At 35.8% G+C, this 25,917-nt stretch overlaps 1 protein-coding gene across 3 annotated transcripts in view; it reads right to left on the reverse strand.

Annotated features, from left to right (window-relative positions):
• CDH8 (cadherin 8) overlaps positions 1 to 25,917 on the reverse strand; it is a 129,685-nt gene that overhangs the window by 87,728 nt on the left and 16,040 nt on the right. For all 3 annotated transcript variants that reach the window (XM_085306496.1, XM_085306494.1, XM_085306495.1), the window contains one exon: positions 2,371 to 2,665. In XM_085306496.1, coding sequence (XP_085162622.1) covers positions 2,371 to 2,665 — 295 coding nt within the window. The remainder of the gene's footprint in view (positions 1 to 2,370; positions 2,666 to 25,917) is intronic.

Raw genomic sequence — 25,917 nt, forward strand, 5'->3', positions numbered from 1 at the left:
GGAGAGAACAGCAGTATATGCTTGCACTTCAGAGAAATAGCTTGAAAACTTAAGCCACCATTAAGCCACCATTAAGAATGTTATATAAAGAACATGCAAGGATCAGGGATCAAAAGACAAAGAAATACAAACCTTGCATAGTTTTGGTAATAAAGGTACTAAATAGAAGGCCTCTGAGGTAACCTATGACATATTACTACCAGTATTTGTGGTGTTAAAATAAACTGATTTGGGACCAAATTTTTCAAGGTAGCATAGGAATACATATAAGTAAAGAACTGCAAATTTCAAAGGCAGTTCAAGGAAGAAGTGGAAACTGCGTTTCCACTGGGGAAAAACTAGACTGGAACTAGACTAGAAACAACAACGCTAGGGGAAACAACCGGACTAGAACCTGTCTTTAATATCCTGCAAAAGTCATCCCCCTTTACTATTCCCTAAGCTGCCCATGTACTAGGCATTTCTTGTATAGCTTTCTATCAAATTTTCCCATCTTTAATCTTTCTCTTTTTACTCATCTCTCATGTCTTGCCCTTCTCTCTTTCACCCTAATATTTCTCTGGATTGTTTCACTTTCTCTCTTTTTTTTTAATGTTTACCTTTTAACCTTCTCTTGTACTCACTGCACCATCTTTAAAACTGTATGGTAATTAACCAACTCCCTATATTTTTATTTATCTGATCTTCTGACTAGTTTCCTGCCTATACTTTTTCTAATTTTATTTAGAGTGCTCCTTGGATAAGGAGCATGTCTTTACTAATGATCGTAAAAAACTGCCCATATGTATGAGTACAAATTATTTTTATAGTAGCCTTTATGATTGGAAACCATCTTTCTTTGCCTGYGTATACCTCAGTTTTCCTTTTTTTCCCTGGAATACTAAGTAAGTCCCATTTGTATATGGATTAACTGCCTTTTCTTTCCCTCCTTTCTTCTCTTACTCTCTCCTTTCTAATTTAATTAAGCCATTTTCTTGCTTAGAGTTTGGCAAAAGTATCACCTAAAACCAGGTCCACATTATGTTTATGCTGCTGTATAATTAAAAGCAATTTAACATGTTAAACCTGTGTTTTGGTAAAAGAATTGACACACAGACTTGAAAATTCACATATCAGTTTCAGCACAAGCAATTCAATGCAACGAAGATACGAAAATCTGAAGGAGAATAGCTGATTAGGGAAAAAAAAAAAARGGGATGCAACCTCAACTATCACGGTCTAGTCAACACACCATGCTCACATCTGAAAAGGACCTGGCACAATTCTTTGTACTGAATATCAACAAGGAGATGGTTCTGCTCCTCACATTCCTTCTCTTTTAGCCAYCATAAGACCAAGAGCATTTTTGAAACTTTTTGATAGGGTGCTGCTTTCTTTTGCCAAGTGACTTGGCACTCCTTCAGTTATCTTGCTTTAACAGATGTAGACAAACTGCTAAAAAGCACAGTACCTTCAACTTCATACCAGAAAACACTAGAGTTGACTCTACATCTTATGRTCAGATATTAATGTTTTTGCTTATATGAATGTTTATGAGAAATTGATTATATTGGTTTGATGGGTTTACTTTCCATCTACCTTAGTGAATACACGTGTATCTGTAGAGGATGAGGGSCTCAGTACATAAATATATACCCCTGTAGGTACATACTTGTACGTTTGCAAATACAGAACAAGGGACTAACTCTGCAAAAATGAACCCAATATATTAATCCATCAGGAAATTAATAAGTAAAATTTATTACAAAGACTATTTCCTAATACTGTCTTTCTTCCTTCCTCCAACATACACTTAATTTTTCTTTTTATCATCTTTTTCTGTAGTTTTCTCTTTTCACCTTCCATCTTCCCTGCAAATCATATGGGTAACTGGTTAAGTCCACTTCAGAGTATAACCACCAATTCCCAGACACAGCACCTTTCATTTCAGTGTTTATTCCTTATTACAGTTGCACTTAGAGGAAAACAAATTTAAGTATGTATCAACATACTGCTACATCTGTATATGAAAATACACAGATAATTAAACATCAATAGGATTAGTGTGTCATGTTGGAACAAATCTTGATAAATCCTTCTGAATAACATATCTCTAACTACAGCATCATWAGGGGAATATAAATTTAGCCCATTAAAGTGATGTTGAACAAAGAACGACACATTAATACATCTATTAGTCATTTTCTTACTGCTAAGGGACTCTACTGTTGTGCTACAGATGAAAGCTTTGCCCAAGAAGAGATTTGAAAATAYGCAAATTAGCACTAACAACATAATAAATATCTTCTTATTCATCAACAATTCAGTGGCATACTGGTCTATTTTAAAGAGTAAGTAACCAAAGTTTGTTTTATATTTAGACATACATACCTACTATAGACATTTCTGGAACTGTGGCATGATATGGACCATCAACAAACTCTGGGGCATTGTCATTGATGTCTTGAACCTTAATAATGAATTCTGAAGGAGGCTCCAGAGGTTTATTTGTGTCCCTATCGACTGCTTGAGCAGTTAGAGTGTACTCAGCTTTTTCCTCACGGTCAAGCCTTTTCATTGCATGAATGTCTCCAGTCTTGTCATTGATCACAAAGATCGTTCCAGCTCCATCTCCTGATAGGATATACTTGATTTTGCTGCTGCCAGGATCCAAGTCTGTGTGTAACTAAAAGAAAAATTAAGCATTTTAGAGATAGAAATTAAACCCAGATGTTTTTTTCCATTGGTCTAACCATACATTCTCTCAAGCTATTCTTTTGTTCTTGAATTTTAGCTCCAGTGATCCGTATCTCAGCTTGAATACACAAGGAGAGTAGGGATTTGTATGCATACTAATCAAAGTGAATGTAATCATAGGCATAATTAGACTTTCTATTTAAAAAGCAGCTGTTATATATATTTTAAATCCCTGTTCTAAAAGGTCTTTTCAGAACTATTATCAATCAAAATGAATGAGCACAAAATGTCCTTAACATATTAGATCAACAGGTAAATGAAAGATTAACAATAATATATATTTTAATCTAGTTGCTTATACTTAGGTATTACTTTCAACTCCTTTTCAGGGGACTGAAAATGACTGACCACTAGCATCTATATAAATACCTTAATTGACAGCATTCTCAAAATTTTAGAACTGTATCACAATTCCACTGTTAAGTGAGCTTAAAAGGTTCTATGCTCTTTATTCTAAAAGCACTGCCCCTGAAAGAATACTTTGTTAAAGCAAGTTTCCAGACAGATGAGAAGAACCCTTACACATATCTTCCTGTTTTTCTCCATTCCCCATTAGAAAAAATATCTAGATTGTACTTGGTTCTTCAAAAAATAACAATATAGGAGTATATTAATCTGAAACAGTGTAGGAAAAATAGGTTTTCTTCTTCATGTATTTTATTGTGGCTAATTAAAAACTAGGAACTGAATTGAGGAATACTGAAGGCAAACAAAAGACTTACATTGATTTTCTGTGGGCTCAGAGCCACCTCCTAAATACCAAGTTTTCTCCAATAACTTTTAATTTGGAAAGACAAGTGCACCAGTTGGTGGACAAAATGTACTAATGTCAATATATTCAAAAATAGAGGATAATAATTCAAAGATTAAGCATACAGTAATAACACTTAAAATACAATAAATTTACAATTACGTTTAACGCATTCAATGAGAACATCATTAAAATCGCAACTTGTATTTTTTATTATTTCTTTACCTCATGAAAGACGGTCTGAAAGAAATAAGTACAACCTGTTTGCCTTGCAATAATTACTACTAGACTTAGTCCTGTTTGCTGATTTTTTTTGCATACAGCTCAATAGAAATTGTTGCTGGTTATGCATTTTGCACTTTGATTCATTGCAGTGGTGCTATGGCCTGGCASCATCATCATTTGATATAAGAACTAGTATTAACATATTAAAATAAATGGGGAAGAAAGTCTTATAGCACTAGTTATAGCTATGCCTCTGTAGCTTTTACGTCACATCAGAAGTATGCTGTGCAGGTTTTTTCACAGATAACTGGTCATATGCAGTTGTATCTGCAAATTAACTGTTCAGAAGTAAGAGCTTAGAAAACTCTAACAGCATCTTAATTGCTGCAATGAGCACAATGGACAGCTGTAGTCAGGTCTGATTTTGCAGTTGATCTAGTATTTACCCAGTGTTTTGGATCTGGGCAACAAGTGACTTTTGCAGATGTTATTTTCTTTCCAAGTGCTTTGGACACAAAAAGGCACTGAACAAAGCCCCGGGCCACCAGTGCAATCTCTGCTCTGCAATAGTAGTTGAACTCCCTCCGAGCATACAAGAGGTGCGAATTCATCCTCCATGTTTTGCTGGGCAACGCATTATTACCACACCATCATTTTAACRTTCTAAAAAAAGCATTTTAATTGCATGTGAATATGAATAGACCCAAACCAGTTCACTCTTTCTACCCAACTCACATAAACATGCACATTGACTTCAAGTGACAGCCAAGTCACTCCTACCAAAACCTTGGTCTGCTATTTCTTTTCTTTTTATAGTTGCCATTAGCTTTTATTTGCGAATAATCTCCATAATTTAAATCTGACAGACTCTCATATTGTTGATCCTGCAGTTTTGTCTGCAAAGTAATATTAATACAACTTTTTTCAAAGATTCTTCTCTTTAAGAGCAGGTTTATACTCTACCTCATCTAGGTGTCAGGATGTATTCATAACAAACATCTATTTCCAGGATCCCGGAACTTGTCAAGCTCAATCCAGAATTTGTCTGTGTTTTAAATAGATTGTTTATACTTTAAGCAACTCATTGTTCCCTGAATAAAATATATATGCTCTTAACTCAGCACATGAGTGTTTTGTTAGAATATTCTTAGTTGAATTATAGTGATGCCATGTCATAACATTGTCTGGACACTCACAGCTCGGCAAAGCAACTGGGAACATCTTCAGTTCACCCAAGTACACAAACACAGTGAAAAAGTATATTCTGAAAGTGTTGAAAAGTATATTCTTAATTCCAATGGCTGGATAAACTGGAGATTCTGCGCATCTGTTTAAGAATGTACAAAGGTTCTCCAATTTGCTATTTGCTAATAAGTAGGGCAGGCTGTCAGTGTAAAATTTACTGCACAAAATTTACCTGCATTACACCACAAAAAATTATAGTTCATAAATCAGAACTGGGATAAATGAATGGAGACCTACAAAATCTTTGCATTGCATTGCTAACAGAATGAAGAWGAGTCTGTAATTAGTATTAACATACCAGAAGAAATGCTTGAAGTCCTATGTATCAACAGGAGGGGAAAAAAAAAAAAAAGGACATTCCTATTCAAAACACTATAAAATGACAGACTAAACATTAAACAAAAAGTGGAAGTGCCAGAAGCATTTTATAACCTTAAAGTTGCAACTGAGTATCATCAGTAGAAGACCAATTTTTTACCCCAGATTAATGGTGCCAAAAATGATGGYAATATTCTTAACTGTTTAATAAAAACAAACTATAACTATGGCATAATCGTACATACTCTTTATGTTGATATATTAAGATRTCTTTTCTAGACATCAAAGCTCTTACACTTTAATATCAAAATATTATAATAAATGACCTATGGAAGAGTCAATTTTTTGAAATCATTTCATTATTTTGATTTAGGATTAAAACACCCATATCTACTTGTAGAGACAAAATGCAGAACTGAAGTGAAAYTCTAAGGCAGAAAACATAGTATTTTTTTCCAAGTAACAGTCACTCTCTTCTACGAGATGGGAATGATAATTTAAAGCAATCATCAAGCTTCAGCAAGCTGTGTTCATGTGAAGGTTAAAGATCATTAAACACATAATTATATAGGGTCTAGGTGAATGATGGAGAGCCATAATGAATATGATAAATGAATATCAGTTTCTGCTTGAAAAAGCCTCACAAATGCTGCAAATGTGAAACTGATTTCCACACCTGTAGCTTTGTTCATCATGTCTGTGTTTAAAAGCTGACCGCCTGTTTTTCAGAATGATTTTTAGAAACATGACAAGAATTTCTATTTAATAGAGAAAACATCAATAGCTAGTCCATATATCCTAGAACTTGATAGGGACCCAGAACTATGAGAAAAGTATGTTTACTGGAAAACTTAATTATGTTCAGTGAGTCAAACGCTTCATTTACATGAGATTCAGTTAACGAGACCTCAAAGGAAGTGAAATCATCTTCCTCCTCCATCACTGCTTTCCCTGTGGGACATGCAAACATCCCTTTCCCTTGAAGTAGCAGATGCACCCCCATCACCCAAGTTGTGCATGGATTTATGGCAACAAGAGAGGAAGAGAGGCTCTGGATCCTCTCCTAGCTTTAACAGTGACRCAGATGCTCTGTATTAATGCTCTACTAATGGCTCTCCTGTAGCCTCAGCACAGGCCCTCTCCTAAAAAAATATGAACTTCACTCAGAATGAACTCTCTAAACACCTGAGTTTCTAATTATTATTAWTTCCCTAGATATTCTGTGTTATAATACAGATGATGATCAACGAAGCCAGGATTAATGCTAATGCACACATAGTGTACTACCACAAAACTAACACTATTTTCAGTAATAATGAATGCATATCTAGAAGTGTTGCCAACACACTATTCAAATATATAGCATATATTTATAGTCTCCCACGTACATACATTACAAACATGCATAATTACAATCAATGTAAGAGAAACTGCAGGGATGAAACTTATTCAAAGAGCTTCTCTATTCTGTAGATTTAAAAGTACTACTCTGCAATAAAAACCAAATACATGAGCAAGTTATTCATATTAAATTCCCCTATTCTACAGATGCTCATTCTTTACATTTTTAACCATGTTTTCTTAATGGATACTTGCTTCTACATATGTGGCCAAGGACTTAATGTATAGACCAACACAGCACAAGTTCCAAGCTAGGTTTATGAAACCCTGAAGTAATTCCTGATGCACAGAGAAACATATAGGTTTCTTCTGCAGATGCAGATAGTAACTCTCACCTTCTCTCAGTCAGCTGCCTCACCAAACGATGGGCAAAATGACGACTTCTTCAGCTCACTGACTTGCAAATTTAAGCCACGTGCTTAACATCAGGAAAAAAATGCATAATGCACTCCAGGTCTGGTTTATATGCAGAATTAGTAGAAACCTGTTGAGTGGCCTGTGTAGTAGGATCAGGCACTTTGCATCCTYTCCAACTGTGTTGTTAATATAAAATTTGATACAGATTACTTCATAATGAGTTAGATCATCAGAAGTATTTGTAGCCTCAATTTCCTCATATTTAGTCAAAAAGTATAAATTTACTAATTACTCACAAAAGGGGAAAATCTATGTATCATGAAAATATCCACGGATATTTCTAATTAAGAAGAGAACAAAAGGCATTATGTAGTCAAGTTTTTATTTGAGTTTGTTAGAAATTAATTAATTCATCCTTGTATAATTACAAGGGAATTACACCTTAATTTTTCAAGGGAAAATCCATAGTCTGCTTTTAAAACTTTGTATCATTCTTCTATGAAAGAATGTTCTACCCTAATGCTACAACCTTTTAATATTATTTTCCTATGCCTTGCAATAAAAATTCCTCATTTATGAGGCAGACTCCATTTAACGAACTTAGAACCATGACATTTAGTTTTTAGAACTCTTTTCTAAATCCCGTAGGTTCTAAGAAGCTTTAGCTCATTCTGTAGTATTGTGGAAAGATTTTAGTGGCTTTTGCAATCATTTATAGACATCACTGATTTTAATAACAGCAATGCACCTTACTCATCATGTGTTCACTTTATGTAGGCAACCTTTTGTTATCTACATAGTCTTTTTGTTGTTGCTTTTGTTTGTTAAATAATATGAAAATCATCAGGAGTTATGGAAGGTTTCAATGTTCGTTGATGAGCTGTGACACATAACAGAAAATGAGCACATTCATTGATGACCCACAGTTTAAAAAATCATTCATAATTAAACTACTATAGATAGGTTCAATTCATTTGCATACAATGTGGAATTAATAAAGTGAGCATAATTCCAATTTAATCGAATCCATCATTTTCTTCATGGATAGACTGATCTAACTTTAATAATGGGAAATACATTTGCAAAATAAGGTAGAGGAAAATCAGAAATACTGTATTATTATTCAGATAATAACAAACCATGGCGCACATTTGATGCACCTGACATATTCTGAGCATTTTCAGAAAGAACAGAGGCATGTCCATGGACGACAAAGGTCTCACTTAAGATATCAAGATCATGTAACTTGAAGCCTCTAGAGTAACTGTCAAAAGACATTACTGTTCACACATTTCAGCTGCAGTTTCATAACTGTATTCAAAGAGAATTAAAGCAATAAAATCCCTAATACTTTCATTTAAGAGTGTAATCTCCACTTTTGTTTGCCTCAGTTTCCTACCATGTCATTTTCACTATAGAATCATAATCTTTGATTCCAGATGGCTTCTTTTATGTTCTGGTTTATTCTTTGCCACTGTTTTTTTATTCTATTTGATTTGCTAATTTTGTCTGTTTATATTCATACCGCAACTGTGCACAAACTGCTTTTCACTGCTTACCTTTCAGTTTCACTGTACAACACAATAGAGTGAAATGTTGTTTAAAAAGTGGAGACAGGATTGAGATTGAAGAATTTGTTCTAGTTCTCTCATTACGACCAACTGACTCAAGAAAAGAGCTCAGGAAACTGACTGAATCTTGATCCAAGTCCTGCCTAGTCAGACCACCACTGATCCTTTCAGTACATCTCTCATGTATCATCTACATCACCAGGCTATCTGAATTTCTTGTTGCTAACGTATATATCCACCTAACACCTTGAGAGGAAAAAGAGTTATCCTCATTTTTACAGATCGGAGACCCAAGGAACAGATAAGCCTAATTTCAGTCTCAATTAGATCTGAAGTTGGAAAAAATATCCAGACTGTAGGATGACCTAAGACATTGCAAGAAAACTCTCCATAATCATCTCCAGCCAATTACAGTATTCCACTTCTAATACTTACAATAGTTAAAAGTTAGAATAGTTATACCGAGAGGTGCTGACTCACAGAAAACTCACCTCTTCCCCAACTCTCTAAGAAGGAGGAAACCATACCCTCAGGCATTTGCTTTGGATGCAAACTCTTACCCAAATCCATAGCCATGTGTTCATCTTGAGTGTTCATGGCAGCAACAGAGTAGTTTGTTTCTACTCTTTGATATCTTATTTCAGCACACGGTTTTGGGTTGATTTTTTTTTTCTCATACACCTTGCTTCTTCTGAATCCTTATGGTAAGCCAGATGACAGCTGAGGCTTTCTGTTTTCCTAGTTCTGGCCTTGGCCCTTTCCATTTGGGGATACCATCTGTCTCCCCGTCTGTCCTGAGAACACAGTCACCACATATGACCTGTGTCCCACTGCAGCTTTGACGACTGCCTTTTGCCATTGCTTTCTGCAGCTATTTTAATGTCCGACTGTCCTGTGTGAAGTGGCCTCAGATGGCTGGCACCTTTTTGTAGCTGGCTTTCTGCCTAGCTTGGAGTTCATGCAAACTGTTCCTTTCTTGTGTTTCAGCAGACACTCCTCCTGTAAAAGGGTCTTAATTTTTTAACCCAACAATTTCTAACGCTTATAAGTGTTCAGTGCAGTTGTGTTACACTTCCAGACAGAAATGCTATCCTATAGTTTACTTCTCTATTATTTCATTTATAGTGCACTGTGGTTCACCACAGCAGGGCTGAGAACTGGATAGAGAGAGACTCAAAAATAGCACGCAAAGCCAGAGTTTTCAGTCATGTAAAACATATTCCTGCTTTTGTGACTTTCTCTCTCTCTCTCTCTCTCTCTCTCTCTCTCTCTCTAATTTCCTACTGTTTGGGGTCAAGCTTCACATGTCCTAACTAACAGCACCTCCTGCACGTCTCTCTCTTTTCTCACCTCAGTGAAATAGCAACACAGCCATTCACCTCCTTTCCCCCCCCTTGTCAGTTCTGGAAACAAACCAGTTTCTGGTACCTTTAATATCGTGTGAGATCTCCAAACACATATTCAGAAGGCTGTTCCCATTCTGGCTGATGATCCCTACCGGCAGCAGGGCCCATCTTGCTCCTCCCTCCTCAATCCAGACAAAAGATGAGGAAGGCTATAAAGAAACATAAGGGTTGGCAATATCCCATTCAAGGCGCGAGCCAGAAGCTGGGCAGTTCCTATATGCCACATCCTTCCCTTTTGTTCCCTTAACCATCTTCTTGTTATTCACACTGTTCTGAGCTTTTCTTCTGTGTTGTTTGAGCTGTATTTTTCCTTTCCTCTTTAAAAGCTTATTATAACTTGCTAGGCTTCATTCTCAGGCACAGAGAACATGGCACTTGAGCGCTAAGACCTCTTTGTGTTTTTCAAATGATTTTCTCAAGTGAATGTCAGAGCAATATCTTATAATACATGCTTCTAGGATTGCAGAAGAGGAATAAAAAAGTTAATCACTACATACCCACAGCAGTAATTTGAAGGCTGCTTACTAAATCTGTCAAAGTAGACAAGCTATAGCCTAGATCAGCAAAGGCAGAAAAAAGTACAATAGGCCAGCTTGGTCAAAAGTACCAGGATATTTCTATTTATTTAAACATATTTAAGCTGTCATGATTTTACAATTCTTAAATGCTCTGCTTTCAGCTGCTTTCATCACCCTGGCTTCTGAACATGCTTTGCACACAATGATTAGGAATGTCTCAGAGATAATATATTTAACCAGTCTTTCTTATTAATCCCAGAATTTCAAACCCAAGTAGAATGTACTCCATCACACAGAGTAACATTACAAAACAAACCTGAAAGCATGAAAGTACAGTTTCATAATTTTTCAAATTTCAGGTGACTGGTTTGCATACTTCAGTGTCTGAACATAAGGAAGTCAAGGTTCTATCTGAAACCACATAATTTGGCAGTCCAAATAGAAGYTCTTTATAAGCAATTGGTTGTCAAACACATCAAGAGTTCAAAAACATAAACATCAGCTATGCAGCCAGCTTTGAGCTAAATTTGAAAACTGTTGGGAAGGTATCTATTTTGTCAGGGAAAAGAAGAAAACCAAAAAATTAAGTAGTGAATACTTACTTAAATACTGATTATCATACAACCTCTGTGCTTGAACATACAGCTGATTTTTGAATGTATACTAAACTGTGAACTGCGCAAATGGGTAAATACTGTATTTCNAAAAAAAAAAAAAAAAAAAAAAGGTTATCCAGAATGAGAAAATAAATACGAGGAAATGCTTTTATAAAGCAAATTAATAAACTAGTTCTTTGAAGATATGTTTGTAGTTAGATACTAACATCACAGCATCATACATTAGAACTAAATAGATATAACATGAGGATAATTTGATTATTTTTCTCTATTTTCTTGCAGTTAGATGTTTGTCATGGATAACCGGTGCAGAATTGCACGTTATTCAGGAGAACCTGGCTGAAACCAGTTATTATGATTTCATGCAGTTTCACAAGAAATTACTAGCCACACCATTTGTGTGGCTTTCAAAGCTTCCTAATGCAATTTCCCATGCATTTTTACCAAGCCATGCATTCCTGCATTTTTTACTAACTGACCTCTAAAGGTTATGTCTCTCATAATGCAATCATTTTGCAACACCATTAAATCTGAAATATTTTGCAACCCAATAGAGAGAGATTATAGCTTCTGTAATTACTAATGCTTTTCTGGAAGAATTGACAGAGGGATGAAGAAAACCCTTCCAAAATCACAATATTAAATATGCAGGAATAAAAAACTATGCCCAGTCTGGTAGGGTTTGAGATTCACTAATATGTTAATTCTGACTCTCTAGGAAATAGTATCAAGTCCTGCAGTCCCCTTCTCAATACATATGGAGACAGAAGTCTCAGTGACAGTTACAACTTTTTTGGCATATCACATACCTGATCTGTTCTCCCTGAGCAAAAAATAGCAATGCTCTAAGTGTGGACACTGTTTGGAATATTTATGTCATTTACTGTAAGCAGCTAACCTGTCTGTAATTCAAAAYATCCAAAATCAGATATCATTGTCCCATATGTCCTCAAAAAATAAACTTTGGCCCAACACAAACACAGACAAATTTTGTACAAATCAGTATCACAAAAGCTGTAAGTGTGTTACATATGTCAATCTCAAAACAGCCAGAATTCATACAGACTTAGCAATGATTTAGTCTAGACCTTCATCCAAATTGTCTGAGCTCATGGTGAAGACTACTGTGGGAGGCTGCGGGAGACATCTGTACTAATTTAATGACGGTTGAATCACTGTCGGGTTTTTCTACCCACACAAGCTTGGTAGTGCTTATATCACTGTATGAGCACAGAACAGTCAAAAAGCCATATGGTCCTCTCCTTACTCAGYTGTTCCCTAAAGGAAACTTAAACGACAGGTGACCAGCTATCCTGCATTCCTCTCTTTTGGCGTTATAAATGCCAAAGACTTGCAGTATACCACAAAATGAAGTTAAGAGGCAAATAAGCTTATCATGATTTCTCAGGACCTCTTTCCAAACCATATATGGATTCCCCAGCTTCAAGGAACTGGTTATCATGCAGCCCACCAGAGAATGTMAAGAACACAAAAGGCAAATCAAAGGAGAAAAACAGCTGCATAAGGGAGATCTTCGAAGATCTCCAAGGTCTATGCTGAAGTTTGTCTAAGAAAACGAGTTCAGGTACCTATTAAAAGGACACAGTAAGAAGGAAGAGAACTTTAAAAAGCTGAGAAAGAGGAACAAGATTTAGAACTAAAGCTTTTAAATGATTTAAATGATGCAGAAATAAAAGAATGGCTCCAGATCTGAGCATCTTATGTACATTCCCAAAACGTATCTGAAAATACTTAACAGAATTCAGAGGCCCACCAAATGACAGCTCGTTAGCTGGGCAGCTGATAACAGCAGAGTCAGTATTCATCTATAAATAATAATTACTAATTTCTGGTATTACAATAACATATACAGGTCCATGTTGACACTAGAGCTCGGTTGTACTGTGTTGCATACAGACTTAACTTCCACTGAGTTTATTTACTGTCCTCTGCTTATGGAGGAACATAAAAGAGCTTTTTCCTCCTCGTCTTCTCAGAAAGATAGATAAAGAAGAATGAATCCAGAATACATCATTTTAATAACCAGCTTCTCAGACACTGCCCAATTTCTGCAATTACTACCTAWAGATTCAGTATGGCTTAAACACATGGGAAAATAAGGCTGAATTCTCAAATAAATCATTTATTTGCATATGAATGGTGTCAGGGACTGATTTACAACCTAGGAACTCAACAGTAGTCTCTGTCTCTCAAATTTCAGAGCACATTGGACTGTGTACCTAAACTCTCTACCTGAAATACATAGAGAGGTATAAAGAAAGAGATAAAAGACACTCCTAAGTCTTTCTGCACACAAAATAGAGTTCTCACWTAATGAGCAGCTTTTTAATATTTTGTTTTCTCCTCATCGGTCAAAGCATGGCTCTGTACTTTTACTACCTGAAACATAAGCCTTGCTCCAAGAGAGAATTGTTAACATCCTTGTGTTTTTCTGTGGTGCTCATTACTGCAGTGTCAGAACCTGCTTAGACATGGAAATATTCTTTTTCACAACACTTACTACATGGCAGAGGTAAGTATGGTTATCCTTCTTCATTATAATCATATGAGGGGCTGACCTGCTGGAGAGCAGCTCTGCAGAGAAGGACCTGGGAGTGCTGGTGGATGACAAGTAGACCATGAGCCAGCAGTGGGCCCTGGTGGCCAAGAAAGCCAATGGTCTCCTGGGGTGCATTAGGAAGACTGTTTCCAGCAGGTCGAGGGTCACCTGATCCTGCCCCTCTCCTCAGCCCTGGGGAGGCCTCATCTGGCGTACTGTGTCCAGTTCCGGGCTCCCCACTACAAGAGAGACATGGAGCTACTGGAGAGAGTCCAGCGTAGGGCTACGAGGATGATCAGAGGGTTGGAGCAGCTGCCCTGTGAGGAACGGCTGCGAGAGCTGGGCGTCTTCAGCCTGGGGCAGAGAAAACTGAGGGGGGATCTTGTCAATGTGTACACGTACCTAAAGGGAGGGTGTAAAGGGAAACTCTTTTCGGTTGTCCCATGTGACAAGACAAGAGGCAATGGGCAGAAATTGAAGCACAGGAAGTTCCGCCTGACCGTGAGGGGGAATTTCTTCCCTGTGAGAGTGACGGAGCACTGGGAACAGGTTGCCCAGAGAGGTGGTGGAGTCTCCTTCTCTGGAGATCTTCAAGGCCCGCCTGGATGCAACCCTGTTTAACATGCTCTGGGTGACCCTGCTGAGCGGGGAGGTTGGACTAGATGATCTCCAGAGGTCCCTTCCAACCTTACTGATTCTATGATTCTTTTTATATATTGGGATCTCAGACAAAGAAATTAGAAGGATGCTTATATTAGCAATACTATATAATAATTTCAATTGAATAATTTCAGATTTTTAAAACTTGATTTTTATGTTATGAAGCTGCTGCTGAGCCAGTGTGGTGTCTGAATCACACTTTCCTCTCTGAAGTCCCTATTCCCATTTAGGAATCCTGTCTTTCTCTTGTTAGTCTCAATCTCTTTCTCCAAACCAATCCAGATCTATACTAGCTGCACAGTCATAAGGCTTATATTCAACGAAAGCTTGAGGCAGACACTTGACACGAAGAAACTTGACTTAAACAGTTATGGATCAGAAGCTGCAACTAAAACCAAGTTTATATTATTTCAAGTACTAAGGATTCTTAATAACAGACAATGCCATTAACTCTGCACAGTGAAAGATGAGAGAACACTGCTGTATTTTCATATCCCAAACAGGTTGTATTCTAAATAACAATGCGAACTAAACATTCCTAAACCTTCTTCAAAGGGGAACAGAGTCCTGGTTTCAGGGTAGTCTTCCCAGTGACTGGTCCAGAAATCACACAGTTAGGAAGCATTGCTTGGTCAGTGCCTGAGATACCTTTCTTGGCTTGACATTTGAGCACCAAAGACACCAAAACCCTTGTCTCCTGCARGCTGCTGATATTCTGCGAGAACTTTAATTAAATCACTGCCCAATATTCTGATTTTACAAATCAACACATTCCAATAAACAATAATCTGAATTTGCCCAGCCAGCTGTAATTAACACATGCTATATTTTCAACAAGCAAGATTCTCATGGCATGTTATATCTGCTGTCTAACTATTTAGTCATATTATGACTCCATAATTTATTGGAAGTTCAATTAAATTCATTATTTACCACTAGTCTACAAGTCTATTATTTATACCTTTCTAAGCCAAATAAAATAGTTGTAACTGACTGGATATAAGCTGGATAAATAATGAGATTAATAATTCTGGATAAATAATGAGATCAATAATTATCTGACTATGAGATTAATAAAGTATTGAAAATAGCAAGAACTTGAAGTAAAGTAACATATTTGAGATTAYTTATCAAGTCAGTAAAGTTGCCTTTTCATATTTACTCAGAACATAGGAAATAGAATATTTGGTTTGCCTAGGGAGATGGGATCATTGGGTATGTAAATGGACATTGATGGAATAGTTAACTGAAAAGATATTCTGCTGCATGATGTTCTTCAGCAAAATATTAGAAGCATGAATGCACTATTACTCAGTTCTGTTACAGATATTCTGACATAAAAAATGACACAGATAACAAATGTCTCTTGGCTTACCAAATATAGGGTTTTTTTGTTGTTTTGGGGTTGTTTGGGTTTTTTTACACAAATTGGGATCACAGTCAAAAATATCAGTCATAGCATGATTACACAAAAATATTTTTCCCCCTAAAATTTGCAGCCATATTAAGTGTCTCATTATTGACCAAAATTGGTTTCTGAGTTTATATGTGCTTATCAGCTATACCTTATTTCCCTGTCTCAGCTGTGCCAGCTCCACTAATAGGTAGCTTTTCCCAGAAAAAGACAGAAGGCTGCAGGAGGAGAATGCTGGAAGCCATAATCTCCTTCAGTGTGGTACAACTGCTTCTGATTACACAGCAACACACTAGCAAGGCAGCTAAACAGGGAAAGCCCATGGGTTCTCCAGTCTCCTTTTCTTTTTCAGTACGTACTACAAAAAAGTATGACACAGTGGCTCAAATATTATTTTCAAGAAAGAATAAGCCTCAATATAACCCTGTCCTTCTAACGAGCACATATCCAAGCAACCTCTACCTGACAAGGAGAAAATGCACAGCAATTTCAAAGGAATGCAAAACTTATATTTACTATGATAGAACAGAAAGCAGAGTTCCTGAGAGAACTATAGATTCTTCTTTTGTTTCACATATTATTGATATGCAGGTTTAACAAACAGTTCCAGGTCTGTGAAAGAATCCAGAGGGACTGAAAAATCCTTACGTTTGTCAAAAGTTATGAATAGCTCATGAACAGTTCTTTAAAGATGAGTCATATTTGTGGAGATTGTAATTAAAAGTTGTATTTAAAGATATACTTCCACTTCTTGATCTTTGAAAACCATGGATTTCTTACACTTCACCTGTAACTTTAAATCTTTACACACTGTTTGTCAATATGGTCAGTCTCTGCTCAGTACAATTCTAACAGTTAACATCAACACCATTCTCTAGACCTGAACAGAAGGTATATTCATAAGGCAGAATGCAAGATAGTGGAGAAGTTATATATAGAGAGCGTACTTATTTTTCACACATTATACTTAAAAAAAATCAATACGAGCTAACTAGTAAAAAGTCGGACAACTGCTCTTCACCAATAAAAAGGAATGAAGTTGTGCAAAAAAGGTGATAAATAACAGATAAAATGTGAAAAGTCTGGAAAAAGTTTCTTTCTAAAGCGTGCTGCATTGTCACAAGAAAAAGAGAAATCCACCTATTTCAGCTCTCCTCCATCTGCTGAGATATGGCTCCAAAGGGATGGAAATAGTGAAAGACAAAAACCTAGTATCAGCCAGTGTGGAGGATGAAAACAACGAAGAACTAGAAATAGCTACAATAAATAAAAGATAAAGCAGGGAAGAAACAAATAGACGTAAGTATCCAGCATAAGGCTCCCGAAAATCAAGTAAAGTTATATGAATGTTTAACAATGTAAATCTCACAAAGAAAATGAAGGTGAAAATATTTAACTGCCACAGGTCAGTTTATTGATTACAAGATTTTTTTTTTGATCATGAAAGACAAACAAACCACAGCTTTAAGAATACCTAAAGCAGAGAGAAAAAAAAAAGCAAACCTCTATGATCTGTGTATGCTTGCGATAATATTCACTTYAAGGGTTATTTGGAGAGTTTTAAATTTGTTAAAGACTTTTGCTTTCTTCTGCTATTCATCTACAGATAATAAAGGGAGGTGGGCTGACAAGGCAGGACAGATGAGATTTGACAGTAACTGAAATTTTAAGCCTATGTAGAGAAGCACTGGAGAAACAGTCCCTCACCATCAAAAGGATGAGAGAGTTGCTTAAAGGGAAGAAGCTTTTCCAAGCAATCTGCATGAGAAAAAATTAAAGCACAGCAGCTGGCTGAAATCAAGGAAAATACATTCCTGAAAGGTGGGCCACAAGTTGTTTGCAAAGGTAACAGATGGGAACTTCATGAACGGATACAGAACATGAGATCAATAGAAAGTGTCTGTGTTTGTTTTTTTTCATAAGCAATACCTGATCTGGATCTCATTACATCCAAAAGCAAGTGTATTTCCTTGCTAAGAATACTCTCAAACCGGACTTATTCTCCCTGGTATCTTACTGCCAAGCTCATATCTTCTCACTCCCTGTGGCTAAGGCTCTCTTCTGGCCTGATTCTCTTCTGGAACTGACGCTTTATATTGATAGCAAAGAGAGTCATCATCAACTGGCCATGTCATTCAGCTGCAGGACACAATGCTGAGAGTGATCACACATCCCAAACACCAGCAATTCACTTAGAGCCTTGCACAAAACAAACATAACTCTTCATTTGTCATCCCACAATTAAGGTATCATCTGAATACGAACACACTCAGATCATGTATGTCATTTCACAATCTGAGTGTATTACAACAGCAGGTAAATTAGCCTCACTGCACCATTAAGAAGCAAAAATTAGTTTTGTTTTCCATTCTGCTTATGCGGAAACAGAATCACAGAAATAGGAAAGCAAAGTTTTCAGAATAAATGGAACTTCCAAAGGTTCTATGAACAGCTGCTCAAGACCACTAAGAAGTCAGACCCAAAATATGCATAGGAAACTTCACATGCTGTTTACCTACATTTTTTGAATAAAATTAAAGCATAAAATTAAAGGTGGCACTCAGTCACTTCAACCAATCATCTTCATTTTACCGAAAAGTTAAGTAAGGAAAAAAATATGAGATTGGGAAAAGATCAGTGCAATATTTTTCCTTAACTTGCTTTGATTGAGATAGTTCTGTCTGATCTTATGTTCAAAATGTTCTTTCATGTCTATGTATATCTCAATTTTTAAAAAATGATTTAACATTTTAAAACATTAAAATTATAAATAAAACGTTTCATTTTAAATTCATTTCATTTCATATTATATTAGGGATTTCTCTGGGGAATAACAAAAATATTATGCCTAACCCAAAGTATTTATACATTTTTGATATTCCAAAAATTTTCATTTGGGTTGATACAAAATTAAGTTTGTCCTCAACTTTTCAAAATTGCCCATAAAACAGAAATCTGTTATTAATCTCAGAAGAAGTACTTGAGTTCTAGGAGAATCCAATTCTTATCTGCTTTAAAAGCAAAACCACACAAATCCTTCAATTAAACCTTCAGTTCCAACAAAAATGAATAATTTCCTTTATCATAATTTATTTCCCTTATTAGAACCAGGTTTATTTTAATGTTACGGTATTTTATGCTATGATTCATTCTGTAGATATTAAGATGGCTTTCTGTTGTGCTTTAACTTCACTAGCATCACAAACACGCATCAAAACGTATTTGCTGTGATTATATTTCAACATACACAGATCAACATATATTTTGCTCTTAGGTATAGAATCCCTATTCATGTAATTACTATGAACAAATAATGCAAATAAGCCTGCTGGAGACAATTACTGGCCTTTCTTTTTAACATTATAATGTTATAAACAAGAATTAACATTCTGCTTAGTGATGGACAGCAAACACCCATTTCGTTGAATGCTTTAAATACTTCAAATTAACAAGGGCTAAGCAGYTGTTGTTGGCATTCATCTAGTACATATTAATATAGGTAAAATCAGATCTTAGCTTCTGCTTTAGAATCACATAGATCAAGATATCTCTGATTTGTATATCTCAACCAACAAAAATAAGTACTGTTCTTGAGTGATAAAGAGTGTGATCATCTGTATCTCAATAGCTACTTTTCAGTAAGTAACCACAACAGGCTAAGTTAAGACTGGAGTAAAATCCATTTTTATAATACCCACTGAGAGTACGTCTAAACTTGCATAGGATTTAGGAGGACCTTTAAAATTATTTAAACTTTTTAGTAGTTTGTAATGAAAGTCACTAAACTGTATTAGAGGATGATAAATATCCACATACTACATTCTCCTAAATTAGTTTCTTCTCATTCTCACTGACAGAATTCCTCATCAGTTACTTTTAAATCCACATAAAACGCAAAGAAGCCTCACATGTGAAGACAATTCTTCTCCCACAGTAAGAGGGAAATCCTACTACTTTGTCCACTAATCATATATCCATGCTGCTGTGGTCCACAAGAAGATCGAGGTGCAAGGCACTGCAGATGTCCACCTCTGAAATGGACAGTCCCAATTAATTCCTGCCACTAGCACAACTGACAGCACTCCGACACAGGAAAGTGACAGGGTCATCCCACCACGTCAAAGCCTTAGATGTTCAATCAAACCTCCCTCTCCATGTTCTCTTTCTCCCCTTTCTTTTTCCTAGCATTCTTTGCCTTTTCTTTACATTATTCGGGGTGATGTGCATAAAGCAATATACTGCTGCTTTGCCTAGTAGCCATATAAAATTTTTATCAAGTACTCAACCGACCAGGATGTGCAAACTATTTGCAACAGCAGAAAAGATGACAGGGGCCATTCTAGATGAATGATCGCTCAGACAGGGTCATCGCTGGTGCAGTTTGATTGAGCTATAAGGTCCTTCAGGCTGCTGTGATCAGCACAGTCTGAGAATCCACRTATACCAAAGGGGATCCAAATGCTTACTTTAGCAGGGATCAGGAAACAGTATTTTCAAAATTTGCCCTCCACTTTTTAAGGATATGGCTATGAGGAAAGCCAGTTTTTCATAAATAGCAAATATCAGATASAAGCTTGACAGACTTGACCCAAGGCAAAAAGTCAACACCTAAGTGTGTTTGAAAGCTGATGGACAGGGTTTTGGGAAAGGAAGAGATATAATTAGATCCGATCTTCTCTTAGTTGTTCAATATAGTCTCTTCCTCATCACTTCTTCCTGCTTATTCTACAGAGTCCCTAACTTGGCCAAAGGACTTTGGAATAAAAGTTTTGATGCTCAGACCCAATCATTCCTGTGCACTGTCCATCCTGTTAGTGCTCTGAATATATTTTGCTAGCAAATGAATCAGATTGAGTTTGCCCTGGTTTCTGGAAATCTCCAGTCTTTACTAAGTACATTGAAGCGTTTATTATATAAGCATTGTAGTAATCTCATGCTTTGGGGAGAAAAATAAATAATGAAAGAGGACCTTTAAGAAAAACAAAATGACAAAAGGGGAACAAACAGTGAAAATGGGGCGGTAAAGACATTTTATGAATTGTTTTAATCTAACATGATTTCAGAAGGTTATTTTGTTCACTGAAGAATAGTGAAAAGTAAAAGACTGATGAGAAGTACATTATTATGAACTGCTTTGTGTCCCTGGTAGCTTCAAAAATGGTGAAACCAATATTTAGGCATCAATTTAATGTTACTCAGGAGTCAAAAGAAAAGTATTCAAGATCAAACAGTTTGTTTCATTTTAAATTTCTTTTAGCACAAATATCTTGTGAAATTTCAAGTTCATTTTTCACTTCAGTTTGGAATGATTTCAGTAACCTTCTTTAAAAATTAAGTTAAATGTTAAATGTAAATAGGTATTAAAATGATTTCTGCAAAATGTCATAATAAAATGTCTTAACTTTCTAAGCTTTTTCTGAAACAACCTGAAACAAAACATTTGTGAAACATTCAATTTTTCTGCCCTTCCAAAGGTGCAATCAAAAAAGATACCTGCTCTACTCTGAATTCACTGTGATGCCTCACTGAATTACAAAATGTCAAAAATTGAGATAAAACCTGAACAAAGCCCAAAGGAAAAAAAGCAGTTTTCAAATGTGCTACATTAGCAGGCTCTCCTATCACTTTAAACGCAGAAAATGTACTTAGATACCTCATTATGTTATGCAGTAGTAAATTTTTGTCCATGCCTATACTGAACACAAATCTCATGTTAACATTATTCCAACACTCTAAGAATCTTCATGAATGCCTTTATTGACGAAGTTGCTCTCTGATACCAAAATACCAACCAAAATTTAGCAATTTCTTTATTTTAAGCAAGGAAGGAGATGTGGGAAAGTAAATATATTCACATGGAAATAAAAAGCTTTTTTTTTCAAAAAACAAAGTTAAGCTTCAAGAGTTTTGACGTGTTTCATTTTTCTTTCTGGTATTTCTTGTATTATAAAAATGGAATAGTATTTTTACTTGATGCATATATAAACTTCCTCAAGATATTTAGCGTATGAGTCTGAATCAAGCTAGAATCAGAATCATGATTCTATCTAGCTAGCATTATTTTTGAAAGGCCAAGGAGTGCAACCATCATTTGACTCTCTTCAACCAAGTAACATCTGTGCTTTGAACTGACAGAAACCTTTAAGTGCAAAAGCTTATCTAAGTTGATAAAGATGAAATCAGCCACACCTGCAGTTACTTAGATCCAGTTCAGTTCAGCCCTATGACACCACAAATCTCAGCTAGGCTTGCACAGTTTAAGAGARTATTATTGCGGGATAACAAATAATAAGCAAGCATCAATATCAGCTAAAAAGAAAAAACTAGAACAAGTATTTCTTTGTTTCCTCTCCTCCAGGATGTATGTTGTTACAACCAGAATAAAATTCTTATTGACTTAAAAATCCTGAATAGTTTTGCTGACCTATTCATTAGAARTTTTATCTCTACCATGGAAAGAGATTTCTACTCCTAACATAAAATAAACCTGAACAGAAGAGTAACGTATTTCATACATTACCTCACTGTTACAATTACTTTGCTAAGATAGTTTGGCTGTTTTGCAGGAATAAGAACAGTGGCATTACTTTGTGTTAAATCCTCCCTAATGTAGCAACTGATCAGCAACACCAAATGTGAAGCGCTAGAAATAATAGTTTGTTATCCAGGGAAGCATCGTTCATTGTTTGAATGGTCAACACATTGGAATGAAACATCACTGGAATRAAACACACTGGTCAGATACCTTCTTTTAAGAAATGCTTTATAGGCACAATACCAGAAAATAAGTGCCACCATCTGTGACACCCGAGGAGTCCCAAATACCAGGGAAATCAGGACAGAAATGAATCTACACCATCATACTGGCCCATATTGGCCAAATCAGTGGGGTAAATGTATTTTAGCAGTCTGGCTACCATGACACAGTTCAGCTTCATTTTCTCTTCCTTTTAGATACAAATGAAGACTATAAACTGCAAATGTAATTGGCCCTGCTGTGCCCTTATCAAAGTCAATGCTACTCTGCAGTGGCAACAGGTTTTGTGACAGCTTTTAATTAAAACTAATAAACAATGGGATTAAAATGGAAATTAGAAAAAAAATGCTTAATTCCACGTTGGTTAAWTTTTTTCTAGGGGCCACTAGAAGCACACAGGTAATTTAGTATTTCAAAATGATTTTGCAAACAGATTAGCTGTTAATGTAAAATTGTTAAGCAAATCATTTCAGCAGAAAGCCATACTGAGATACAGTTATGGGAACAGGTCACATATGCAAAACTAGGTTTTGCCCAATTGATTTCTAATTATAAGATCAGAGGCTCCAGAGTTTGTGGTTAATAGTCCTTCCCTTTACCCTGAAAAAATAAACCTACAGCATGCGCTTACACACAAATACAAATACACAGAAAATGTGTCATTAATTCAGCAAGCAAGTATGTGTCCTGGCACTGTTTATCTAAGAATGAATCAGACAATGCCTGACTGAAGGCCATCTATGGAATTAAGTCTACAATGTCTCACTGATGGCCAGCTGTGATACAGCAAATTGTTCCTCATAATAAAGCTACAACAACGTCCATTTGGGCTAAAAAGCCTAAAGCAAACAAAAGAATCAAAAAATCCATGGGTAGCTTCTACAAGGGCTGAAAAAATTTAAATTTCAATATTGCATAATTACATAATTTTATGTTTTGCTTTGTAAAGAGATAATAGTTAAGAATTTCATATATCTTTATTATTTCATTTAAAGCACCAAGCATAGGCTGCCAGGACATCTGAGTCACTTGTCTCATTTCATTTTTGCATGAAATTGGACAATTTTCAGGATGAAAGAAAGCCAAACAGTACAGTTCTACTTATGAAGAGGGCTCAACATAAGGATGCTTTCTGAGAGAGTACATTATGTATCTTCATCATAGAATAAAGAGGCATGAAGGTGAATATACTTTGTTTATAATGGCAACAAATTAGGAAGATCTTTAGTTAATATATACTCTGCAAGAGCATTTGATTCACAGGTCTACCATTAGATTTTATATATCAGCTATATTCAGTGTATATTCATTGCATTTTAGAAACTGAAGATTTCTACTGAGTTTATAGATTTTACAGCTGATAAAATTATAGCTCATTCGCAAATATTGTGAATATTTTTCTTGGTGGACTTAARTTCTGTACTGTCTTATATGATTAATGAAATAATAAATTGTTACTGCACATGACCAAAAGAGAAGAACTGCAGTCTATATAACTTGTCATTGCCATCTCTGAGATTTACAAATGAATGTATCTAATGATTTGCTGGTAGAAATTTTATCCTGTAACACTTGTTAAAACTTAGTCTTCATTATTTTTCCCTTAAAGCTGTAAAACAAATTCACAAGAAAATTACTTTTAAATAAGAAAAATCTTTTCTGAATAAATCATTACTTTCAAGTCCTGAGTGTGAGTTTCTGTTGCATTATTCCACTTGCATATCAATAAAAGGCAGCAGAGCAGTGATGACATTTATTGAAGAAGTAGGTCTTCCCTTGCTCTAATCCAGTCCCTCTATCGCCTATTCAAAGTCACACAAAGTAATCTGRAAAACAGTGCCATGAATTCAGTTGCACATATCTGAGTAACAGGCTTTTTAATCATGTATTGCTAGCAGGCCAGCTTGCACGCCAGCAGTCAAATTTTGTGGTGGCATCACCCGCAGATGTTTCACAGAAAGTGAGACACAGGGAGTTGTCAACCTACTGTGAATCAATTTATTCGTTCTCACCATCTCTCCAGTCAATTTCATCCTTCAAGGTGCAAATTAGAAATACAGATGTATTCTTTAAAAAGCTTTCCAGATTCTGTTTTTTAAAAGYAAGTCGAGGGCCTGCTGGCTCTCATCCAGCATAGTATCAGTTTAACTCTGGAGGAATACTTCCCCAGGGAGCCATACTCCATACCTACAGTTAAGATCTTGCAAAACATCTTTTGATTTTCAGCCACTTCCACAGCAAGTGGAAAGTACAAAGCTCCAAGTTTCTGCCATTACCTTAAACTACAATGCTTGGAATTATTAATCCTGAGGACCAGAAATTGAAGGACAGTAATTACCCAAAACTTCTGCAAGTGAGAAGGAATTTTAGTATTTTTTAGTTATTTAGGATAGTGAAATATCTTGCACTAATCCAAGACAAATTCTGTCTGGGCTGACCTGGAATCGAAGGTCAAATAAAACTGCCACCAGAGTCAATGAACTTGAACTATATCACTATTTATAAAGAAATTACAGGTCTGTGATGTGATACACACCTACAAAACCAAAGGAAAAATAATGGTATGCTACATCTGTTGCATATGCTCTAACCATTTCTGGGTGGTAACTATCTTCTTGTCATTTATTTGTATGTGTAGCGGGACTTCTTGCACATTAGTCAACAGATAAATAAGGTAACAACAATAGCCTGTCAGGCTTTTTACTACCCTAATACTGAAATATTGTTTCTAACACTGCAGCTTGATATTAGGAATAGTAATATTTGTTTGACTAATACAGAAGGTGATTGAATTGCCTTGCCTAATTATGCCTTACTTTGGCCTAATTGAGAATATAAAGAACTTACAGGTGACCTCAATAGGATGAATTACTCCTCTATGCTAATAGTTGTAATACTGGTTTCTTTTGATAGCGYATTTCAAGGGATGGACAGCAAAAGCCTATGTAGGTAGGAAGAGGCAATGAAAATATGTCATTCACAATATACTTGCCATCTCTTTTTATTTAACTAAGACTGCTTGGGGTAAAGTATTTCATTTTAACCCAGAGATATTGATAAAAATGTAATTAATATGCATTGACTTTTCTTTTTAAATCTTCTAAAAATTGAATCCAAAATAATAATAATCTGGATTCTAAAATACAATATTTGAGAACATGTGTTTTTCTACCAGTCATAATGGCAGTGTTATCCCCCTATTTTCATATGCACCCGTTACTATTAATATGCAGGTAATAATGATCCATAGCTGCAAGAATGAAAGCATGAAAGAATCCATTTTAGTAAGGACACACACAAAAAAAAAGATGTTCAGAAGGTGCAAAGACAAGCCAGAGCTTCAAAGAATTCAGAATTCACACAGATAGCTTCAAGTTTATA

Source organism: Rhea americana, unplaced genomic scaffold, assembly GCF_003343005.1.
Source record: "Rhea americana isolate MKP2758 unplaced genomic scaffold, rheAme1 scaffold_24, whole genome shotgun sequence".
In the NCBI taxonomy this organism is placed as follows: domain Eukaryota; kingdom Metazoa; phylum Chordata; class Aves; order Rheiformes; family Rheidae; genus Rhea; species Rhea americana.